General features: G+C 38.3%; 2 protein-coding genes across 2 annotated transcripts; both read right to left on the reverse strand.

Moving 5' to 3' along the window:
- Positions 1–15,202: 15,202 nt before the first annotated feature.
- On the reverse strand, positions 15,203–16,703 carry crygs3 (crystallin, gamma S3). The gene is made up of 3 exons (XM_017692441.1): positions 16,621–16,703; positions 16,266–16,508; positions 15,203–15,502 (listed from the first exon to the last, which is right to left on the reverse strand). The coding sequence occupies exons 1-3, from the start codon at positions 16,636–16,638 to the stop codon at positions 15,230–15,232; spliced, it is 534 nt and encodes a 177-aa protein (XP_017547930.1). The 5' UTR covers positions 16,639–16,703; the 3' UTR covers positions 15,203–15,229.
- Positions 16,704–21,147: 4,444 nt separating this feature from the next.
- LOC108424402 (gamma-crystallin S-1-like) lies at positions 21,148–22,217 on the reverse strand. Its single transcript, XM_017692440.2, has 3 exons — positions 22,182–22,217; positions 21,842–22,084; positions 21,148–21,481 (listed from the first exon to the last, which is right to left on the reverse strand). Exons 1-3 carry the CDS (start codon positions 22,194–22,196, stop codon positions 21,206–21,208), a joined length of 534 nt encoding a protein of 177 aa, XP_017547929.1. The 5' UTR covers positions 22,197–22,217; the 3' UTR covers positions 21,148–21,205.
- Between the last annotated feature and the right edge of the window lie 2,659 nt (positions 22,218–24,876).

Below are 24,876 nucleotides of genomic sequence, written 5' to 3' on the forward strand. Positions count from 1 at the left end.
ATTAAGTCAGAATCCTTCACTACAGTGGTGATAGGAACCAGACAGCTGAAGCATTTAAGCATATAAATGCCTAAGCATGGGCAATATAGTCCCCAAAGCAAACTTATTTGTTCAGACTCAACACTATTCTACCAACATGGCATCTAAAACTCAGAAGGTATGTATAGAATAATTGGTGGTTTTGAAGAGTCCAGTCAGTCAGCTCCTGAGAACGTGTAAGCTGTGAGCAAGTATTGGTTACACATGAAGTAGACTATGTTAAAAGAATTCCTCTCACCGCTTGAGTAATCTAGGTTACTTTATTTGTTTTCCTTTGAGGAATCATGGATGGTGAATTTGTGTGGGGAAACCTTGGTGTGCTGGCATCCTCTCCTCCCTTTGGATCTCTGTATCTCAGCAGTTTTTAATTAAAATGCTCCATTTGTGCCACCTACTCTGGCAGAGAGTACAGGAGAATAAATTACTGCTCTCATCCCCAGGCAGCTGGCTAGAGCCCTGCATTTCACTGTAGCACATTAAAACAAAACCCCTTTAAAAGGAATGCATGGGTTTTTATTTATCATCATATATAAGGTGGAAAAAGGAGGGAAAATTTCACAGCATGACTGGCAAGTCAGCTGAATTTATGACTGGTTGCATTAAAGTTGGCATATTTTATTGAGAACATGCCATGAAACTCTTGTTAAAAATGAAGGAGATGTGTTCTCTCATGACGTTTTGTAACTAACCTCATTTTGACATCAGTGTGCTGGTCTAGGAGTGGGCAATATGACAAATCATTGTTGTGGTAAATTATGTTGCATTACATCACAATATGCTTTTCTGACAATAACTGCTGGTTCTACTTTTTGTCTGTTCCAACCTATTAAATGTCAGTAAGACGAAATATCGTGATGCATGTTGTGAGGCTGAAATGATTTCTCAACAAACTCGATTACTAAAAATCATCAATGCAAATTTGCAAATGCAAAAAAAAAATCAATTTTATTGCTAAAATTGCATACAATAATTTAATCTGTCAAAAATAAACCAATTTAGCGCATTTAAATGCCATATTATAGACTGGAAAATGGAGACAGAGAAAGAAAATAGCGAGGGGACACAGGCCAAGGAAAATGAATGAAAGTTTTTGCATTTCAGAAAATGTTTTTATTAAAACTCAGAATGTAATATGGCACTTAAATGCACTAAATGGGTTTAGTTTTGACAGATAATAGTATAATTTGCAATTTAAGCAATGAAAATGTTGAATTTTCTAAATCAGTTGTTCATTTTAAGACTTGTCTCATTTTCTCTTTTAGTACAAAAAAACTAAAGTATTTCTTATCAGATTACTTGATTAATTGATGGTATAATCGGTAGAATACTCGATTACTGAAATAATTGATAGTTGCAGCCCTAGCATATTCTTATGTTATGTTTTTGCCATATCACCCTCCCCTCAGTGAAAAATCTTTTTTTCTTCTTTTCGATTTTGCACTTTACTATGCTGGCTTACTTTAAAAAATGAAGGAGCCGTTGATGTGTTGGCATAGTATAATAATTTTATAGATTAAAAAAAAAACTCATTTTGGTAGCATCATATTCAGTATATTGTAGCATATTTAACTTTGAGAGGAAAAAAATATAGTAACACATATTTATTTAGATGTTTAGTTAGATGTAGAAGGTAGATGTTTGAGGTAAGAGGTCCTCCCAAGACAAAGGGCAAAAACTCTTTTAATGTTGCCCCAGAAATATTATTTAGTTAGATTTTTTTCATAAAGCCACAATATCGTTCGCTTGCATTTCACTGACTAGCGCGCATTAGGAAGCTAGCTATAGTGGCTGTTAACCAGTTGTTAGGCAACATTTTTAGCTGTTTGCTGGAGACGAGTATAGTTTGTATGTGGGTTTTGCAGTTAGCAACTTTTGTCATGTGCACTAATTATTTGCACTTACTAGTTACACTTTAGATGCCACTGCTTTATTTAACTTGCTATTGTTATTATTGCGATAATAATAAGAACAATGTCATTATATACTACAAGAATAATATAATATAATACAATTCTATTAATCAAATTTACTTTCTATTTACCTTCATTTGTCTTTTGTCAGAGTTTAATATAATAAAGTGGAACCATTAAGACATGAAGTGATAGAGCCCCCAGTTTCATTTCATTTTTTATGGCTGTATTTTGATTAAAACAATTTTTGAACAAAGCAAAGACTTTAAATTATTGCTGACATAATTCAAACATTCTGTAAAATTTCCTTTCTTGTACTATAAACAAAATTGACTGCTTCTCCAGTTTATTTACCTTTACTCTGTGAAGACTAAACCCGTGTACACATATGATTTAGTTTTACAGTAAATTGTTTTTAAGGGGGGCATTTCCCCCATTGTCCCCTAATCCATTTAAAAAAGAGCTGTATTGTGTTAAATGATGGTGAATATAACAGCCATCTCATCTTAAAATCCTGGCCTTTCCTATATGCATGAAATGGACTAAAACTGCATTCTACTTTTACTGTCAAAATAGCACTATGGTCTCTCCAGGTCCAGTTTGGAGTACACCATTGTGTATGTGATAAATATGCATTATGTACTTTTCAGTGTAATACTGCTCTGTGGTTATCTCAAAAGCTTCTGCTAATGTGATACAGAGACAGAGATATCAGCTGACAGTGATATCAGTGATATATACATGCCTTTAATGTGCCTCTAGAAGTCGTTGTTGATGTGCTAACACAGGAAAGAAAAGAATTGCACCAGATGGTTATTGGGCTGGCTGGCTTAAAACGAAATCAGTCTCACATTAATCATGATGCATTTAGCCAACAACAGCCAATTGCTGCAAAATATATCTTTTTTGCCATGTGCCATGTTACAAGTTAAGGTTGCTCAACGCCAACCCCAACCCATTGCACTGGTCTCTTCAATTTGTAATTTAGGCTTTAAATACAATACCAGAACTGTTGTGTATTTCAGAGCGTTTATCTGACTGCTTTACAGTAGCTAAGGAGACAGCCTCTGTCATTATCTCCTCCAGGAAAAGTTCCCTCTTCCCTTGTTATTGTCTTTGGAAGCAAACAAGTCTACATGGGTGTCATGTGTCCTCAAACACACATAGGTATTCTTCTGTTTTTAATCATGTTAAGAACAGAATGCACCATCCTGCTCTCACCTTATCAAAGCAATTAATACCATAGTGGGCTCCCAATAAGATTTCATCTAACTAGTAAAGGAAGGCATTGACTCAGTGGATAAGGGCTCCATACCAGTAACCATAGTGGCACCAAGTTGCTGTTCTTGTGCATGCCTTGCTGCGCTCCTCAACAAAGCACTTGACCTTGTGTTGCTCCAGAGTTGCTGCAAACCACAGCGGCTTTGCAAAAGAATAGCAATTGCTCAACGATCCTGTGACACCATCAAGCGAGTGAACTCACAGAAAGCTCCATAAAACAAGACCACTCACAGGGAGTTTTAACTAAACGTTGACATTTAGTCTTGGTTTGGGAAATGCAGCTGGTAGATAAGATGACCAATTACATTCTTATAGACTAAGGTGGGCAAAATACAGCTGTGGGCAAGATTTGCAATTGCTGTCAACACAGTTTCAGTTGTATCTATTGTTATTTTGAAACAAAGGCACTCGCTGTTGTAATACGAGCTCATACAATGTTTGCGATAAATTAACCATGATTTCATATATCTTTTCACATTTTATTCTTTTCACATCTTTTCACATTTATCACCCAGAACAAATGTCCACTATAGGCTTATAAAGAAGAAGATGACCTATAGTGTGTCAACCAACAGCATAGTCTGCTAGCACCCTCCATTCTGCCTTATGCATATGAATAACATGCAGTATCTGTCACAGACTATGTATATGTAGTTCTCTTACCACAAATCTATGTGCATATTCACAACTTTCTACTTCACTATGTTTCACAACATTTTCGAATGCATAATTTGCCTTAAAACAAAGTTTAAAACATGTAAACTGCTTTTGGCAGTGGCAAAAAAATGTATCTTAATCTCAATAAAGTATCAATAATTCATCCTGCAAAATTTTACAAATTTTTGACCTTTCTTATTCATCCTTCACTGTTAAATCAATGTATTACAATCTTCTGTAATACATAGAAACATGTAGGGCACATGTGTTCAATGTGTTCTTATGTGTCCTAAGCTGTAAATATAAATACTTGTAAAAAAAAAAAAAACAACCAAATTGCAGCAATTTCAAGTATAATTTTAAGCATTTTTCTACATATATTGATTGTTGTAAGCTTCTTCTGCTTCTTTCGGCTGCTCCCTTTAGGGGTCGCCACAGCGGACAATCCACCTCCATCCCGCCCCATCCACCGCCTCCTCCACTTTTACACCAAGATTGTTGTAAGCTATATGACATTATTACAAAGCAGCTATTTTACAGTATGTAGTTTTCTCCTCTACTGTTCTATGTTATCAACAATTAAACTGAAATTATTCTATTTTCCCATTTTTGACATTTTTAATTATGTTAACTTTTAGTAGTTATATTAATATATTAATATTCTATTAATTATATTATTAGTAGTTAATAAATGCAGTTATTTACAGCCACTGTAGCCACAAGAACGTTTCTTATGTTCATCTTTTAAAAGTTTAGCTGTATAGGTATAATTGACCATCCTACCCAGATATGGTTCTGTGCACACAAAGACCACTCATTTTTTCTGGCCAAAAGTAAAAAAAAAGAAAAAAAAAAAAAAAGTTATTTTTAACAACCATGTAAGACTTAGTCGATTACCAAACTGTCACAATCAGATGAACACTACTTAAAGCTTTATCTTCTGAAACAATATACAAGTTTTTCTGTCCATTCTTCCGCTGTGAGAAGACAATTCAGGGCTGAGGATCTGAAATGATGAACAGCTGAAAATGCAACTTCTACATCGAAACTTTTGAGGTGTGGAAAAATATCTCTTTGAAAACAACTAAAATCAGGAATTTTGAAATGAAAAATATATGAACAGTCTCTGACTTTTGCACAGTACTGTAGATGGCAAGACTGCACCAAGAAGGAAGGTGGAGAGTGTTACAAAGCCAGTTCATTTATAATACAAGCCTAGTTATTTATAACTAAATAGAAAAACAGATTTGTTTATTAGGGGTGTAAAGATTCTGAAACCAAGATCAAAAATGTGATACAAATATCCTAGGTCTTGTATCAAGATTCCGGCAGATGGAACTGCGATATCCGCCCCTTCAGACCCAACGCATTTACACTGCTGCTGGCGCAGCCTATTGACCTCCCATTTAGTTACTAATGTAACAAAACTCATTTTACATTTCATAATTTGCACAATGACAATCACAAATTATTATTATATTTAAATTTAGGATAGGCTGTATATTTTGTAAATATTACCCATTATGCCTACTTTATCGTCTTCCAACTATGCAACAATGCAGAAATTCTGAGAAATGTGCATACATGTATTTTACTTACTAATTTTTGCAAGGTTATGTTAATCTACAATGTTCTTTAGTGTCTACTCTTTAGTATTTCAAATTGTTGGCGATTTAATAAAATGTATTATTTCTTATTCACCCCCAACCCCCCCCAAAAATAATTAAATAAATAAAAAAGGTACGAACCCAACTGTGGATTTGCAGAATTGTTACACACCTAGTGTTTATCTATAAATAGTGGTAGAGAAGTCTGATGAAGAAAAAAAATGCTGGGACATGATAGTGAATGGGGGGCCAGAGTGTATGTGTGTGTGCGCTGACATGCGTGTCTTTGTGTTCCTGCATGACAGAGAGAGATAAATCGGCATGTTTGCAGGAGGACATCATTCTGAGGACTTGGCAGGCATGCTGACTTGATGAAACAGCTCAAATGCATTTAGAAAATGTAATACATGTATTTACCTTTCATGGGATGAAAGCAATGTATCACTCATTCTGCACTCATGCAATGCCATCACAAACCATGTCTTGATCCATGAATAGCTCTGCTGCCTAATATCGCAAGAAACATCCAACTTGAACAGTGCCTCCACTCAGCACGCAGGTTATAAAAAAGACACCAGCAACAGATGTCAAAGTAGCTTCATATTGGGATGGAAAAAATCTGAGGGTTTCAAAAGACTTGGGGGATTTTAATATGGAAGAAATGTTTTATTCCTTTTAAAAATCTTTCTGAAGAAGAACAGCACAGACTTCGCAGTGCAGAGGTGCTCCCTACAGCTGCACTGTACGATTTGCTGTCTAAGTCTCCGCGGATACAACCGCTTGCATTCTCAGTGCAAAGGTATGGCTGCAACATACTATCACACTGTGCACTTAAAGTTAAACTTCAGGACAACAAAGTAGTGATCTCACTTTACTTTCTGGACCATTTAAAAAACGGTTTGGAGAAATAGTTACTTTGTTTATGTTATCTTTGCTCAGAAGGTTATACACGAGGTACTGGAACATTGCTTTGAGGATTTGATTGTATTCAGCTATAGTGAGGTCAGATACTGATGTTGGGTTATTAGTTCAGGATCACAAAAGCCACTCCAACTCATCTTGAAGGTAGTGGATGGTGCTCTATCTTTCCAAAGAACATAATTGCTGCTAAGCTTTATACCCCTCTAGCTATCTTTTGGCAATGATCATGATGACCTTGGCTCATCTGTGGCTGCTCTGATTCTACTGTCAATGTTTTTTATGGAAATTATACAAGCACAAATTAATACCTGTGTCTTCAAAGAGTCGCCCTTAATGTAGTGGAATTCACTAATTAGAAGAGGTGTCGGAATGCTTTTGAACATAAAGTGTACCTTCATATGACCTGTGAGAAGAAGCAGTTAGGACTGTAATGTTAAAACTAGCTTCTGACTCTCATGATCGTTTCCATTATTTCACTCAGCCTTTGGCCACCTCTCCTCACTACCAACACCTATATCACTAACCACAAATGGAATGTCAATGGGAAAGGTAGCCGACTGACCTGGTCAGGCCAACATGCAGCTTGACATACAGCAGCTGGATTTTTTGTGCATAACACATAAATAACCCAGTTGTTATTCTTGCTCTGACATTGAATATATTACTTAGGAACAGATTAAGAGCAGATCAGGAAAAATAATTACTAAATCCACTTAGCTAAGCCTCTACCATGGAAGTAATACCGGTTAGCAATTCTTTCCAATTATGTAACATTGAGTAGGGTTTGGCACAAGTTGTCATCAGTCACCTCCAGAGGACAATACATTACAATGAGAGATACCGGATACAATATATGGCATGGAAAATTTAAAGAGAGAAGTCAAAGGCTTGAAGTGTTTGATAATGATCTTACTCCATCTGTTATGACAACCTTGGGAGAAACACTGTTTGAGAGTCCGTGTCTGTATGCATGGTGCTTAGCATCAAGAGACATTTCACTGTCAAACACAGTTCAGCAGCTATGAATGTCCTTGTGCTGCATGCGTAAAGAACTCCTTGTGTTATGCATGCGCTCGGCAGGAGGATTTTCCTAAATTGAAGGTGCAAACCTACATCCATCGTTTCGTTCAGCGTCCACAATTCTACAATTCGTGTCTGAAAGGGAGAACAGAACAGCCACAAAAGAGTAAGAGAGGCTGAGAAGGAGCATCTCTTTTTTGTTTCTAGGTTATTTTGTGTATGCAATAAAGAAAGGGGCCTTCTTCTTTCTGAAGGAGCAGTGCACTCTCCATCCTTCAGTCATTATAATGCAGCCTGCAGCTCAGCGCCCTGCGCAGAGGAATGATGAAATAAGAGCTAAAAATAGCACCCTCCCAGGATCCCCCTTTGCACTACACTGTAAACACTTCATACCAAAGCCAGCAATGGGAAAAGGGCTGCTTCTTCTCAGATTTTGCAAAGCATTATTTGGCTCACTTGGCTGTTCTCACCTATGCAATTAGCCTATAGAGATGATAACAAAGCATTAAAAAGAAGCAGATGCTGTACATCATAATGATACACTGGAACACACTACTTCGTGAAGGGCTTTAGCTTTATATCCTCTTGCCGTTGCTTAACAAGCATCATACCACAGCCAGCAGGGGATGCCGCAAGTTTAAAGAGAAAAGAAATCCGTCCCATCCAGTGAACGTTCCTTTAGAACAATAACACCATTCTGAAACAGCAACAAGAAGTCTGACCTGTGCAAAATGTATGTTGGTGGAACAGTGGACCAAGCGAAACGTGGTGGGAATATTGTCCCATGTCTGACTAGCCTGCAGCTCCAACCAGCCCCCAAACGACAGACATCCAGTCATGAACACAGGGAAGAAAAGGACACAACCTACTTACAGTAACCTGGTCTGGATTCCTGACTCCATCCTGCTGCAGCTGGAGGAAGCAGCTGGACCGATACTCAGCAGGCATGTCTTTCCACAGGAAGCTGGATATAAAACGTGACTTTATATTTCTCCCATGTTTACGTCACCGAACAACAAAAAACCGTCACCGGTGAAAACGTGTCGAGTGAAGTAGCTTGTTAGCTTTCAGTGAAGTGTGGCTATCACAGCACAGCAAAAGGTCGTGACTGTTGAAAGTCACCATTTAGCCAGGTTACTAGGTTCTGTACTTAGTTTAAGAGACTTGAACTAGCGCGTTGTTGCCGTAATGGAGGAGGGAACGTTACGCTGCTTTTGTACCACTGAGTGTTTTTTTTCCCGAAAGCCTATCAAAGCCTATCACTGAATTCGATTAATATGCCGTGTTTTCCGTCACTTTCTTTTGGTTCTCTTTTACATGCTCTAGTATCCCCCAGAGACGCCAGGTTTTCATTTATTTATTTATTTATTGGGCCACAAACCTCTCTCTCCATTTAACAGGTGTCTGAGGGGTTGTAGCGTCGGTAGTGCCAGAATGGGGGCGACGAGGAGATCGGTTGCCATGGCAATACTTTTCCGCGCTGACGTCACAAGGCCACTCTGGCGAATCCCTTACTCCAGGGTTATTATAACGCGGGCAGGGAGCGTTCATATGAGAACATGAGAGCATGGATTTGTTTGGGTTGTGTGGATAAATGAGCAGAGCAAGTTATCACACCTCAGCATTGCATTTGACTGTGCAAGCCTTCCAAGCCTGAAATGTCCTGTTTGGATGCTCAGTGATAACAGTTTTCTCTCCTCAAGGAGTTTTCTGAGACTTCTGTTTTTAGGCTGCTCTCACTGTCAGCAGCCCTGCTGACTGCACGGTTTAACCTTTTATCTATTGTGTGTAAGGACGACAGTGAAAAACAGACTTACAGCCTGTCACATCTTTACTAGTTGCCTACTAACATTTCTTCATCTTCTAAAATCAATTCAGTGCTGCCATCTTATGGTGAGCGTTAATGCCAGGTACACATTGATACTTTACTATTGTTACAATGCCACTTCACATCGGCTCCCCCCAAGCCTTCTCAGTGGGTCATCTATTGGAGGTTGTGACCACAGAGTGTAAAAGGGGCGTGAGTGCTCAGTGGCAGTGTGTGTATGTGCGTGTATATTTAGAGGATCAGTAGGAAGGTCATCTGTCCCAAGCTAAGAGCCATAATTAAGGTCTCAGCATGCCATCTTAAGCCAGGTGTATGATGAGGCATCTGTCATCACTAGATAGGAGTGTGATTTGGCACATGGCTTTGGCATACTACTTTAATCGACCACGAGTCTTAAAGTTTGGGTGACTGGACTGAGAGTTATCTGATAAATTGTGTGTGCTTTAAATTCTGATATTTTTTCTATTTCAGGGATTTAATGATAAAAAGTATGTAAAAACAGGTAACATTTTAATTAACCCCTGAAAACTATGAAACATATTAAAATTAGGTATTAAAAAAAGAAAAGTGAGAGGTACTGTAATAATTATATTCTGAGAGAAAGATAAAATGGGTGAAATACTCACTGCACTGTACTACACATGGCTGCGAATCACATAGTGTACCCCAGCAAGATGGATTGTCTTTGTTCACTGACCCGGGATGATGGTGTTAGAATTGTCTTGCTGGTGATTATTTGGTAATTCACTTCTCCCAAACCCCCTCCTGCACCTGAGTGAAAGATTGCTGTTTAATACACAATCATTTATTAATTAGGTTGAAAATCATGTAAGCATTTCCCAATAACATTATATCACATGAAGAAGGTGCGATCATGATTCTCAAGACTCTCTAACCTCTTTCAACTACAATGCTTTTGGAAACTTGCATCCTACACATGGGAATGTGCTGCTAATGTGTCACTGTAGTTAAAAACCAGTAACTCTCACACATTACTCAGAAGCTCTGCCGAAGGACTTCTGGCTCAATAGACTACACAACGTCTTTGCTTCCTTCTTCACAGTATCTTACACTACAACCTGTGGAAGAAACTATTAGACAGCTAACTTTGGTTACTAAAATAATATTGATGTCTTTTTTCTGCAATTGTACATACAATATGTTTAAACAGCATTCCTTTTAAAACAAAGGTGGATGCTACTGTTAACCAGCATTTTGTATTATTTAATGCCACGTTCTACAAGACAGCTGGCACATGTGTGAGAGGCTTGAAATGTGTTAAGGTGAAATTTGATTGATATTTACATTTTCTGCATAATTTATTCATGAGGATGTAACCATAGTCATGCAGACAGGTTTGATATGAAATTCTAAAGAAACTTACCAAGTCAGAATTGTTTACAGTGGTGGTTATAGGAGTCAGTGATTATTGTGCAAAGCCTCCTCACGGAAAGATATTACATGAAATACAAATGTTGCCTGAAGCTTTAAACATTGTTTTGTGGTAAGATTTTGGCCTAAAACACATTTTTAAAAATCCATTCAGGGTATTGCGTTATGTGCAGGGTATTTTATGACAAAATAGTCCCCAAAGAAAACGTTTTCTGAAAGCTATTGTAGAATTATTTCCTTACAACAACATACAAAAGGTATGACATGCAGGTTATAGTAATTCAAGCCAACAGTACAGCCATATAGTGTTTGAATTTTTTACATTTTTACCTATAACTGTCTCAGGATACAACCTTAAATAGGACAAATCTTGATCTGACAGTTATAAAGTAAAGTAATAGAGGCATACAGAAAATAGTAACAATGTGCACAGTGAAGGTTTAACTTTTCATGCATAAGAACTTCTTTTCTGTCTGCTGACTGAAAAATAGGGGTTGGCAGAGATCATGCTACTGGGAGAGCTTACATGCTTTGTTTATTGACACGAAAAGAGTCCATTCTGCCTAAAAGCATTTTAATAAGTGAACACCATACTGTGAATCCTTCAGTAAACAGATGTTAAACCAGGTCATTATATGTCAGTCTGCTGCTGTTAAAGTCAGCCATAGTAGGTATCTCCTTCAAATAAAGTGTTAGATATTTATTTAAAGCAAACAGTTTTCGATGGAGTGGGGAAATATGTATCATTAATGACGCATATGCCTGTGAAATTATTTAGTGTGCATACATTGCTTGAAAAATTAACAATATTTCAGGATACTAAGAACATATGATATGGCCCATATTTGCCCCCTTTCTCCTATTACTTCTTCTTTTTTGCCTTGCAGTGAAAAAAAAAATTGCATCAGCTTTACCTAAGAAAATTAGTCTTTTTTATATGCCTACGGTTCACTCTCATTTCTTCCTCTTTTCTTTCTTGCCTTACAAGGCAACCATCCTGTCTGGAATGTTTACTTTTGCATTCTTTTCATGGGATTAAAGTAATTCCTCTCAGCTGTGGAACTCTACCAGTGACCCAGTAGCGTAAAAATAACCCATGGCTTGGGAATGGAGCGTTGGGCTGATTAAAGGAAAAACAAACCGAGCTAGATGACAGTGTGGGGTGGGTTGGCTACTTTGCAAAAGTCAAGACTCTAAAAGTCTTTGTTGTTTGTTGTTGTTTTCATGAAGGCAGCACAGGATGTTGGGAAACCAAGAAGTTTTGGTGGAACTACTTTGTAGGAAATGCACATGCTATTGCATGCAAAACTTTCTTCGAATTGTTGATTTTCCAAATGCAGATAAGTGAACCCATCCTCGACAAGGAACTTAAATATAATAATTGTCTGCTAATTTTAATGCGCAGTTGAATTGTGTTTACTTGCTGAGCTTACATTAAATATAACATGTGCCACGACTGATTTAATTACTACTTCAAACCTTTCCTGGAAGCCTTTCTCCTAGTGATTGCTGCTGGTATCTTAGATGTCTCCATCTTCTCGCACTGCCTTTGCACTACAGCAGGGGTGTCTCCACAATGACCTTGCAGGTCCCCATCTCAGCTGCCAGCTAATTAACACATGGGCCAATCTGTTAACCTATGGCGACACCTGTTGTAAGAGCGAGTGAGTCCTTATTGATGATAAAGAAGGCATTCTTTAAGACGTGACATAGTGTATTGTGCAAATAATTAACAAAATGTCATTGATTTTGGTGGGCCCATAAAAATTACAGCTACAATCTGTAATTAGACCACTCTTACAAATATCTGCTGCTCTTTTTCATTTAACAGCTGACAAGCCCTGTGTGACCTCTCAACTCTGAAAGCTAAGAAATGTACTCTGAATACATTATAATTTTATTATTCAAATTACCAAAATGATTATTCTGCTGCAAACTTGTTGAGCACAGAAAAACTTACTGTACTGTATGGAGACAACCATTGTAGCCAGAGGAGGGCGCTCTCAGAGACTAATTTGTTCACCTACAAAGCCTGAATATCCTGAACTGCCCTTTCATGCAGAAGTGCATGCCTATAGAGGGGTCTGGATAAACAGGGGCTTATAAAGTGGGTTAGAAAGTGCTTTGCTGCAGGCCTTTGTGCAGAAAAGGCTGTTGTTTCAGCATACCTTCACCCCTCTCTAGGCCACATCAGCAGTGTAGCCTTCGGGCATGTGCTGGGCCCTCATTGGCAAAGCTCCTGAGTCATCAACATGGTCTGATTCATTGTACAGGGAGATTTAGGGGAGTCTATTGACTGGCAACCACCCACACAGGGTGCTACTAGTTTACTCTTTCTCCTTGTTGATATACACCCTGGGCATGCACATTCTCTTTTGCAAATGCTCAAGAGCTTCTAGCTCAGTTTTATTTATATTAACAGAAATGTACTTATAATAAATGCAATTGTTTGCTAACTTAAAATCTGTCAGTGATGTAGAAATGTCCAGCCATGTTTTCATTGGGCTTTTATTTACCTCTATATGATATGATGCTATGATAATTAATACACTATATAAGCTCCTCTTCTTTTACATCACAAGTGCTCTCTGATCATTTACAAATGTCCTTTCTGAATCTTCAGCCTTTTTATTGCGGCTCATTGACTTTGGTCAAAAGCATTTTTGTCCACTAGAGGGAGATATTGAGCAGTTAGGAAAAGTCCATATTTGAAAACTGTCAAAGGTTCAAGAGAAGTGATGGTTTGATCACTTCACTCAGAACCTATTAAACCATTCCACTAATGCTTAGACGATATTGCCTTAGTTTACAAAGACCTGAAAATCTAGCAAAATTATTTTTGAACTTTGCATGTCAGCTCATTTGAGCAGTGATGTAGCTTTACTAACCACCTAGTGCCTTAATTCTGTTCCTGAGAATCCAAAGTCCTGCACTGTTTACAATTTCCTTACTTAATTAGACCTAATGCAATTGATAATGAGTTGGATCAGGGATGCTGAGGCAGGAAACAGAAACTCCCCAGGAGCACAATTAAGAAGCGCTGACCCATTGTAAATCTTGATTAATCTACGACTGATTTGTACACTTAAGTGCAAAAGCTCACTCATTAATGATAATAAATCACCAGATTATTATAATTTATAGTAATTGATAACACTTTTACAATAGTTTTTCGTTTTGATGTAAATCTCACCATCGTAATTGTTTGAATTCATTTAACCTCTAATAGTCAACAGAACAATAATCTGTTACATTCAGTTAGTTACATTCATTGTACATTTCAACTACAATGAAATCTAATTCTTAAGGCAGCCAGTTTACTCACTTTTTGAGTTAAACTGACTTTTTACAGTGAATGATGTGCCTTTTCATATTGACCAGTTGTTCCCAAACATTTTCATCTTTAAATGCCCTTTGAATAATCGACCCCTCTTCCATGCCAAATCAGTATGACACTACATTTCTTCACTGTCCAAAATAAAGATGGATCTCCATTTTTGTAGATTTTTATTTTTCAGCATGGCAGCCGTCCTTTGCATTGTGTGAAAATTTTCTCCTGTGAGTTTGCTGTTTTGCAGATACAAGCTTTTCCTTGGACAGCAACAATTTATTCATTGAACTGAAGTTAAACAGATATTAGGCCTATTGAATATATAATACATTATTTAACTGGACATAAAAATGATTACAGTTTGATTCCAGTTAAAAACTACTGAATCTTGTCAGCAAGTAGATTAAACCCTCTTAGAATGAGATACCTGTGCTTAAGGCTGGCAATCACTTGGAGTGGCAGCAACTAGGCATTTTAAACCATTAATTATATGTAGCTTTGTTTCCAGGCCACTCTTGTTTTCATCCATCCATCCATCTATTTTCTAAGCCGCTTCTCCCTCAGGGTCGCGGGCTCATGTTTTCATGTCTCTCAAAATTACAGAGTTGTTATAACTCACATAGACCAGTGAGAATCAAGATGAATAAGCTCCCTTTTAAGTCAATATTGCACCAAATAAATGATGTTTTGTTCCTAATCAGCATTGAGCTTTCGATCAGGTAATAACTTTTATTTTGTAAATTAAATTTATACTACCACATCTTTTCTTGTGCCCCTTGAAGTACAAGAACAACTGGTAAGGGAACTATTGGTTTAGTCTGTTAGATCTTATCTAAATTATCAAATATAGGGACCAAGCCCCAACTGGAGTAAAGTGCATAAAATCTACATTTTTGTTTGCTCCTTTATGATGCAGTTACTACACAGTGTGATTATTGGTCCACAGCTTTCCACAATTAAAGGCAAGATTCTGTAACCATCTTGTGGGTCTCAATCCCAAATCTGCAAAGTTTCACTACCGTAACACATCTGATTTAAGTCATTGGGCAATTATTAAGCTCTGTGTGAATCAGATTACAGATAATAATAATCTGTTGGCATTTGTATACTGCATTTAATTGCTATATGACTTGGTTTCCCAATACTCAGATGTAGGGAGAGCACAAAGGAAGGCTGCACTGGGTTGAGCTCAGTATATTTTTTATTAAAGGGCATAGCAACAGTCACTGAGACATTGAAAGTTCTAAAACTCATGAACACGGCGGATGGAGCCCACACCAGGGTGCATGGCATTCCAGTCAGTGTAGCGGCGGTACTCGCCCCTCTCCAGGAGGTATTGCCGGCCCCTGTAATTAGGATGTTCATAGAAGACCCAGGCACCTTCCAGTACATTGCACGAGTGGACCTCACGGTGACGGAAGCGGTCATACAGAGAGGGCCAATCTTCAGAGAACTCTACCATCTGGCCCTGGAAGTCAGGATTCTCATACAGGCGAATACGGAACATGCCAGAAATCTGCAAGACATAAGAAAAAGTGCACTAACAGGTATTAACACTAGCTGGGTGGAGAAAGTGGTGGGATTATTATACACATTTTTGTTGTAAGAAGAAGGTCTGGTCTAGACTAGTCCAAAGTTTGCTTCTTGCAGATGTACAATAAAGTAAAAGCTCTAGCTCTTATCTCTCTAGCAGCACAGCAACCACCATGACATCAGATCATTTGACTTGGCTTTTCTGCCCATCTATTCTCCTTCACTGAATGTTCTGAAATGACAACATTCATTTTCTGTTTTAGGAACTTGATGAATTCTGTCATGGCTCTGTTTACTTTTTGGTATAATCTCTTTTATCTTTCAAATCCTGAAGAATACTCTGGGTGTGGGAAAGCGTGGTGTGGGATCTCAGTCTTATGCATGTGAATATGTATATCGCTCATATAAAACCTCATATCTCCAAAATTTAACTTTACAGGAGAAGGAAAAAACATCCTTTACTTTCAATGTAAATCAATGGAACCAGATTTTTTTCCAAGTAATTTTGGGATATTTCTTTTGATCCATTCATCATGAAATTTACACACAATGTAAAGGGCAGCAGGTTTCTTCAAATTATGATAAAAACTGAAAAACAACAAAACTGGAGATACAAGGTTTTGTTTTCCGACAGGAACAATATATGTTTGTGGAGGGTATAGAATGGCACTGTGTCACACATCTCTTGCTTGCTTGCTTTGAACTAACATTTCAGAACAAGGGTTGCTTTTGGCAGCTCAACTCACATTTCGGATTATACGGCAGGACTTGACACTATCGTTGTAGCCCATCCAACGCTGATAGTCAGGGTACTCCCCTCTGGTCAGGATGTACTGGTAGCCCATGTAATTTGGGCGCTCATAGAGGACCCAGGCCCCGCTCTCAACACGAATGGAGTTACAGCGGCTGAAATAAGCTGAAAGCTCAGGACACTCACTGTTGCACTCATAGTAGCGGCCTTGGAAGTTCCTGTCCTCATAGAAGATGATCTGTACATGAGGGAAAAGGAGAGAAAAGCAGAAACAGATCAATCAAGATGTGCAAATAAAATTTGTATATATTTGTGTGTGTGTGTGTGTGTGTATATATATATATACTAACTTTGCCAATGCGGTCCATGTTGGGGCACACTCTGAGGTGTTTAAAATACGGAATTTTTGATCTATGCCGTGTATTGACCAGGACATGGGTCAGATTTATATATGTGCCACATTGAATAGCACTGGGGGAATCATTGTCATTTGAATAGCCTCAGCATTTACATCTGCACAACAGCTGATGCTGCAATTGTTTCTAAATGCGCAGTTTTATTCAGTGTGTTTCGGCTATTGTATAGGCCACTGACCTTTTGATCCCTCAGTGCCTGATTCCAACAAAGATTTATTTGGCCAATTAATTTGTTTTCCAGCAGCTGGTACATGGTTTCAGTGGCATTGGCTTCTGGCCACCCACTCACACTGTTCAAAACCTAGGACCTAGTTTTGAACTAAAAAGTGGGTTTGTATTCATATGCTCCTCCCTAAACTCAAAGCAGGCTTAGTGATGCACCTCGTATTAACATATATGACATACATCTTGCAGTTAAGCAAAGAATGTGAGAAAAGTAGTGCAGCCAGAAACTTGAAAAGGAATTGTATTTTTTGTTGTTGTTGTTGTTGTAGTTGTTTATTTAGTTCTGGTGGCTCTCAGTTACTTCATTTTAATTCTCTCAAGGTCTTGGCCAGATGTTCTTGGGATTTATATTAAAGACTGACCTTCATTTTGAGCAGTTCAAGTAATTCTTCCTTTAACTTAACATTTATTGCCAGTATCTGTTCTCTTACATATTGGAATAACAAATATCTGATACTTATAATTACAGAAAGTATGGTTCTGCATGGTGCAGAGAGATAGAGCTGGAAAGGAAGTACAGCAGGTTAGGCTGATAAAGGATAGAGAAGGAAATGTACTAGTGAGTGAACAGAGAGTGTTGAGTAGATGGAAGGAGTACTTTGAAGAACTAATGAATGAGGAAAACGAGAGAGAGAGGAGGACAACGGGGGGAGAGATAGTGGATCAGCAAGTGCAGAGAATTAGTAAGGTGGAAGTGAGGGCAGCTTTAAAAAGGATGGAAAGGCAGTTGGTCCAGATGACATACCTGTGGAGGTATGGAGATGTTTAGGAGAGAAGGCAGTGGACTTTTTAACCAGGTTGTTTAACAAAATCCTGGAGAGTGAGAGGATGCCTGATGAGTGGAGAAGTAGTGTACTGGTCCCCATTTTTAAGAACAAGGGTGATGTGCAGAGCTGCAGTAACTACAGAGGTATAAAGTTGATGAGCCACACCATGAAGGTATGGGAAAGAGTTGTTGAAGCAAGGCTAAGGCGAGAGGTTCAGATCAGTGAGCAGCAGTTTGGTTTCATGCCCAGAAAGAGTACCACAGATGCAATTTTTGCATTGAGAGTGTTGGTAGAGAAGTACAGAGAAGGTCAGAAGGAGCTACATTGCGTCTTTGTGGATCAGAACCTAGAGAAGGCATATGATAAGGTGACAAGACAGGAACTGTGGTACTGTATGAGGAAGTCAGGTGTAGCTGAAAAGTATGTTAGGGTGGTGCAGTACATGTATGAGGATAGTGAGACAGCAGTGAGGTGTGCAGTTGGATTGACAAATGGTTTCAAGGTGAAGGTAGGGTTACATCAGGGATCAGCTTTGAGCCCCTTCTTGTTTGCAATGGTGATGGACAGGTTGACAGATGAGGTCAGGCAGGAGGCTCCATGGATCATGATGTTTGCAGATGACATTGTAATCTGTGGTGAGAGTAGAGAGCAGGTGGAAGAGAATCTGGAGAGGTGGAGGTTTGCACTGGAGAGGAGAGGAATGAAGGTCAGTAGAGAGAAGATGGAATACATGTGTGTGAATGAGAGGGAGGCAGGTGGAAAGGTGAAGATGCAAGGAGTAGAGGTTGTAAAGGTGGATGATTTCAAATATCTTGGGTCAACCATCCAGAGCAATGGACAGTGTAGAAAAGAGCTGAAGAAGAGGGTACAGGCAGGATGGAGTGGGTGGAGACGGGTGTCAGGGTTGATGTGTGACAGAAGGATAGCAGCAAGAGTGAAAGGGAAGGTTTACAAGACAGTAGTGCGTCCTGCTATGATGTATGGTTTGGAGACTGTGGCTCTGTCTAAAAGACAGGAGGTTGAGCTGGAGGTGGCGGAGATGAAGATGCTGAGATGGTGGACATGGAGATGGTTGGTGTAAAAGTAGAGGAGGCAGTGGATAGGGCAAGATGGAGGCAGATGATCCGCTGTGGCGACCCCTAAAGGGAGCAGCTGAAAGAAGAAGAAGATGGTTCAGCATTTGGTAACTGTTTGAAAATAGAAAGAATAGAAAACTGTTTGAGCATGTTAGAAAAAACAAAAAAAAAGTACTTTATTTGTTCATGTCCTTATTACTTTATTTAACCCTAATTTCTCCATTGAAAGTGACTCTGAATTATTGAATAGAAACCTCTCTCACTTTCTTGGGCCTGGCCCAAGAGCAGGACCATGACCTCAATTTGTATTAATAATAATATAAATAATAATAAATAATAATGGGCCTCATACATCAATTATTCTGAAGAAGTAATTTCTTCTGAAACCCACTCATGTAGTGTTTACAAAGGTTCTGACATTGACACTAATGTTTTCTTATTTGCTATTTATGTTTAGGTAAGAAAAGAATCTACAAGAGCAAACTTGTGGTTTAAGAACATGTCTTAAGTTTTGAGAAAAAAGATATTGGTGAATGAGGCCCCATGGCACATGAGAAAAGCACTTACGTGCCTATTTCTGAAATGCTCTTTATTGTCCAGTAGCTGTAACTCAACACTTTGCCCATGTTCCCCTTATATACATTGTAGCATGTTCTAGAAAAGTTTGGCATGTTAGTTTTAGGTTATGTGTTCTCCAGCATTTATTGCATTGATTAATTTTGCTAAGAACTCTGATGAACCGCCTCGCCAGGGTGTGTATGTGTGTGTGTGAGAGAGAGAGAGGCAGATGTGAGCTGGGTGAGAGAGTGAGTTGTTAGAGAGAAAAGCTTTGCTTGTTTATAGCACGACCATGGCCGACATGAGCATTGCATTAGCATTGCATTTCCCATGGCAACAGTGTTTTTACTGACTAACTCAACTGTATTTTGTAAATATAAACCAACTTAGAATTTGATGCCTGCAACACACTAAAAAAAAGCTGGAACAGAGGTACCTTTACCACCGTCTTACATCACCTTCCCTTTCAAATACACTTTTAATTAGGGAACTGAGGATAATACTTGTTGCAGTTTTGTAAGTGGAATTGTTGCTCATTCTTGCTTAGTACAAGACTTCAGCTGCTCAATAGTCCATGATCATTGTCTGATTCTGTGTCTATGAAGTCAAACTGTTGTAACATGCAGAATGAGGCCCGGCATTGTCTTGCTGAATTAACCATGGACTTTACTGTCCCTCTAAAGAACCAATACACACCTCCTTGTCAATGTTACTTTCACATATATGCAAGTCACGCATGCTGTGGGTACTGATGCACCATACCATGACAGATGTTGCCTTTTGCACCTTTTGCTCATTTAAATCTGGATTGTCCCTTTTCTCTTTGAAATTAAGAACTCAACATCCATTTTTCCCAAAAATAAGCAGAAAAATTGACTCATCTGACCACAGCACACATTTCCACTGTCTTTCGGACAGGCTGAGCTTAGCTCAGACCCAAAGAACTTGGTGGTGTTTCTGATGACTTTCTCTTTGAGTGATGGTGTTTCAAGTTGCATTTTTGATGCAGTGGAGGCCTGTGTTAAGTGACAATGGTTTTCCAAAGTGATCCCGAGCCCATGTGGCTATATTTAACAGACCAGCATGATGATTTCTTATGCAATATCCTCTGAGCACTCGAAGGTCACACACATTCAACAGTTGATTCTGGCCTGGCCCTACACTGACTGAGATTCCTCTGAATTATGTACAGTAGGGGGGAAAAGCTAAATTCTTTACAATCTTAGGTTGGAAAATGTTCTTTTTGACCAGTTTGATAATTCTGTCACAAAGTTTAGCACGCAATAATTAGCCACATGCTATCTTTGCTTGAAAAGACTGAGCATTTGGTGGATGCTCTGTTTGTACCCAATCATGAAATCCTCACCCATTACCAATTCACCTGCTTATTGTGGAAAATTTTTAAATAGTGTAACATCAATATTTCATAAAGTTTTCACTCTTATTTTGCCCCATCGCAACCTTTTTCAGTGTATTGCAGGTATCAAATTCAAAATTTGTTTATATTTAAAAATACAGTTAAGTTGTGCAGCCAAAATGGTAAAAGCAATTTCTTTGTACTTTTGCCATTTATATGAAGCTTCCACCGAATTAACAAATCACAAATTTTAGTTTTTATAAACATTTCCAAAATGTCTCAACTTTTCCAGAAATGGGGCTTAAAAAAATTAAACCCATGTGTATCAGAAATGTATGTGGTATATGTATTCCTTATGAAATATTTTAGGTTTTTACTTATTGCACACATGACTATTTACTGAAATTTATTCATTCAATGAATTACGTGCTGGAGGTACCATATGCACCACAGACACAAAGAAATGCTTCTGAAAACATGTTTTTAAAATTTTTATTGTGTACTTCAGTGGTTATGACAGAGCTCCTGATGCAGGTTCAATGCTCCCACTTAACATGACGGATGGAACTTACTGTTGGATGCATGGCTCCCCATTCAGTATACCGTCTGTACTCTCCCTTCTCCAGGAGGTACTGTCGCCCACGGTAGTTTGGATGCTCAAAGAATACCCAGGTACCATCAGTGATTTTGCAGGAATGGAACTCTCTGCTGTGGAAGCGCTCGTGAACAGAAGGGGTGTTCTCAGTAGTCTCCCATGACTGACCTTCGAAGTTGGGCCTCTCAAACAGTTTTAGTTTGTATGGTCCATTGACCTAGAGAAGAATTAAGATGAATGAATGTTATATTTCCATTATCATTTGATGAAGTGGATGCTTAGCAGGGAGAAACTTTGTGGCTGGAATTTTGTGAAAATGTATATAATATAATATAATATAATATAATATAATATAATATAACTCCTACTAACACTTTAATATTCTACAAATGTACTGTATTAAAGATTCAACCCAAAGTTGTGCTTGTCATCAATATAAATGCCAATAAAATATTACATATTTTCTCCACAGCAAGTATAAAAAGCATACGTGAGTATGATGGAAAGGCCCACCTCAAGACAAAACAAAAAGTCAAAAGTCAAAGTTCTTGTCAACAAACATTTAAGTTGGACTAACGTTTTTGATTAGCCGACAAGATCTGACACAGTCATTAAAGCCCATCCAGCGCTGGTAGTCTGGGTATTCTCCAGGTGCGAGGATATACTGGTAACCCATATAGTTTGGCCGCTCATAAAGGACCCACCAACCACCCTCCACCTTTACAGAGTTGCAACGGCTAAAATAGGAATGCAGGTCACTGGAGTCACCCTTGCATTCATAGGACCTGCCCTGGAAGTTCCTGTCTTCATAAAACACGATCTGTTCATGAAAAGAAAAACAGTGAGTCACAGGCTTTTGACATTAAATATACACTTTATTAGCCAAAAGTTTAGTGACCAGAGAAATGAACTCTTACCTTTTCCATTGTCATCCTCAGCACATCAAATGTCAAACACTGTGAAACATTTCAGATTCAGGGTTGCTGTTACTCTTTATAAAAGTCCAGAACAATGGATTTAGGCACATGGGTTACAAAATGAATCAGATGCATCAATCAGCAATTTAAAAATATTTATCTAAGCTCAATGCATTGTTCTAAAGCCCCAAATCACTGATCCCCAAACAATAGAAAATCGAGAGAGCCAAGCATCCTACCTAAACCAATACGTCATGGGCTACAGGCCAGATCAAAGCCTGTGTAACAACAATACATTCTGCTGTTGTAAGTGATGTTGGTGTGTAGTGGAATATTACCAGGGATCTAACATTCTCACATTAAAAAATGACATAACACTGGGTCTGTACATTTTCCTTGTCTCGGAAGAGGCAAACATCACTTTCATATGAATTAAATTTAACTTTGAATCTCAGTTTACTATCAACTAAATTAATCCATAAAGGCTAATATTCATTCAGAACTTAGATGCATGTCTTGTTGGTATGTGAATTACAAATAACTACAAACACTACAGAGTTTTAAGGAGAAAAAGAAAGTATACACTGTGGATTTCACCCAATGAAGTAATTTCCTTCTGTAAATTACCATCCTCACAGTGCATCCAAAATTCAGCAGCCAGAGTTCTTACCTCCACCAAGCGCACAGCTCATATTACTTCTGTTCTTCGACAGTTGCATTGGCTTCCTATTAGTTCTGGCATCAAGTACAAAATCCTTCTTCTTACCTTCAAGGCATTACATGATCTGGCTCTGACATACCTTTCTCATCTCGTTTCTTTATACTCTCCCTCTTGCGCTCTCCGATCTTCTCACAGTTCCCTCAATTAGGCTTTCTACTCTGGGTGGCAGATCTTTCAGTGCTGCCTCCCCCAAACTCTGGAATTCTCTACCTTCCACTCTTTGTAATTGCTCTTCTCTGTCTTCCTTCAAATCCCTGTTAAAAACATTCCTTTTTTCCTCTCTGAAGTATTTTTTTTCTGATGACGTTGTAAAGCATCCTTGGGTTTGTGAAAGGCACTATATAAATTGAACTTATTATTATTATTTATTATTATTCTCACACCATTGCTGAAGACAACTGAAGGAAGTATAAGCTTCTTCTACTAATTGCCTCAGCTGCAGTCAGCATGGTGGATAAACAAGTGTTATAAACATGGGCTTCTGAGAAGACATGAAAGAAGAACACATTACAGTATACTGGCCTCTTGACTGACAGGAGTGATTTGAGCTGAATGAGTTGAAGGTATATATTAGATAAGATATTGCACCTGCATAAGGAAGGGGAATGTCAAAGGAAATTTAGGGGGTTTCCAAAACTGGAGTTAAAAAATTATTAAAAACTTTGCAGAAAACAGGACTCCTAACAACCGTGCAAGACCTGACAGACCATCAAAACTGTCACATCAGATAAACCTTACTTAAAGCTTTCATCTTTGAGAGACAGGAGAAAATCATGCTCCACTCTTACTTCAGATCTGAAAAAATCCACAGGTCTTCTTGCCTATCTTTCCACTGTGAGAAGACAAATCAATGTCACCAGTGTGAAAGGATGTAAAAAAAATGCAAATCAACCAAAAAAATCTGTTTTTGTTCTTAGAACAATGAACTGACCCACCCAGATCCCAGACCGCTACATCACTGAATGTGCAAATGTGTAAAGGTAAGCTAAATGTTTGGATTGTGAGAAGCAGAAAATGCAACCAACTTCTAAGACTGAACTTTGGAGGTCTAGAAAGCTGCAGACGTCTTAGAAAAACTAAGAGCAAGTGTCTCAAAAAGAATGCAAGCTGCAACAAGGGAAAAAGGTGGAGTTTGTGGGGTTGTGAGGTTGCCTAATCATTTTTCCAGTGCTATAGAGGAACTAAGCCAGCCTTGCTACCTAGAATGGATCATGTCCAGCTATGTTTTCTTGCTCTTTGTTCAAAATGGCATCCTACTATTCCCTACATGGGAGAAAGTAATATAGAGAACAAAATACATTATAGTTTAAGTAGGCAACTGTGCACTTGCACACATCAGCACTGACAGCTTGAAATTAAACAGTTTATTAGCTTATTGGGTAGCTACAGGTAGCCAATGTTATTTAGTCATTTACAGGGCTGGGAAAAGTCACACACATAGGACATTTTGCTTTAAAATGACACAATGTAGTGGCCATTCTTAATCTCTACTTGTACTGGTACATCATTTATACATTATTTACTGCAAACTATTATGGCATTTAATGAGTGCAACATTGAACTCCTCTGTGTTTTTGGAAGTGACTACAAAGTGGTAAACTCCCAACAATGCACTGCTTAGTGAATAAGTGAAATATGGTTTCCTGCCTACAGTGGTTCGTGTATGATTTTGAAAATTAGCTAGGCTATCCACTCAAGTTATTGTTATGTGGTTGTAACCACAAATATCCAAAGTGTGTGTCTATACATGGAAAGGAGAGAGTTAGTTTGTAGTCTGTAACATTGCCCAATGAGCTGAATTTAACCCATGGACAGCAGTAAAGATAATAACTTAGGACTGTTTTTTATGTGATAACTGTACTAAAACTACACACTGCTGATGTGCTTTACTTTACCTAACCCTTCCCCTGTCCTCAGTCAGAAAAGACTTGACAGTTTCTTTTATTATCATAATATATTTAGTGTTATTGAAAA

Source organism: Pygocentrus nattereri, chromosome 6 (assembly GCF_015220715.1).
Source record: "Pygocentrus nattereri isolate fPygNat1 chromosome 6, fPygNat1.pri, whole genome shotgun sequence".
Classification (NCBI taxonomy): Eukaryota; Metazoa; Chordata; class Actinopteri; order Characiformes; family Serrasalmidae; genus Pygocentrus; species Pygocentrus nattereri.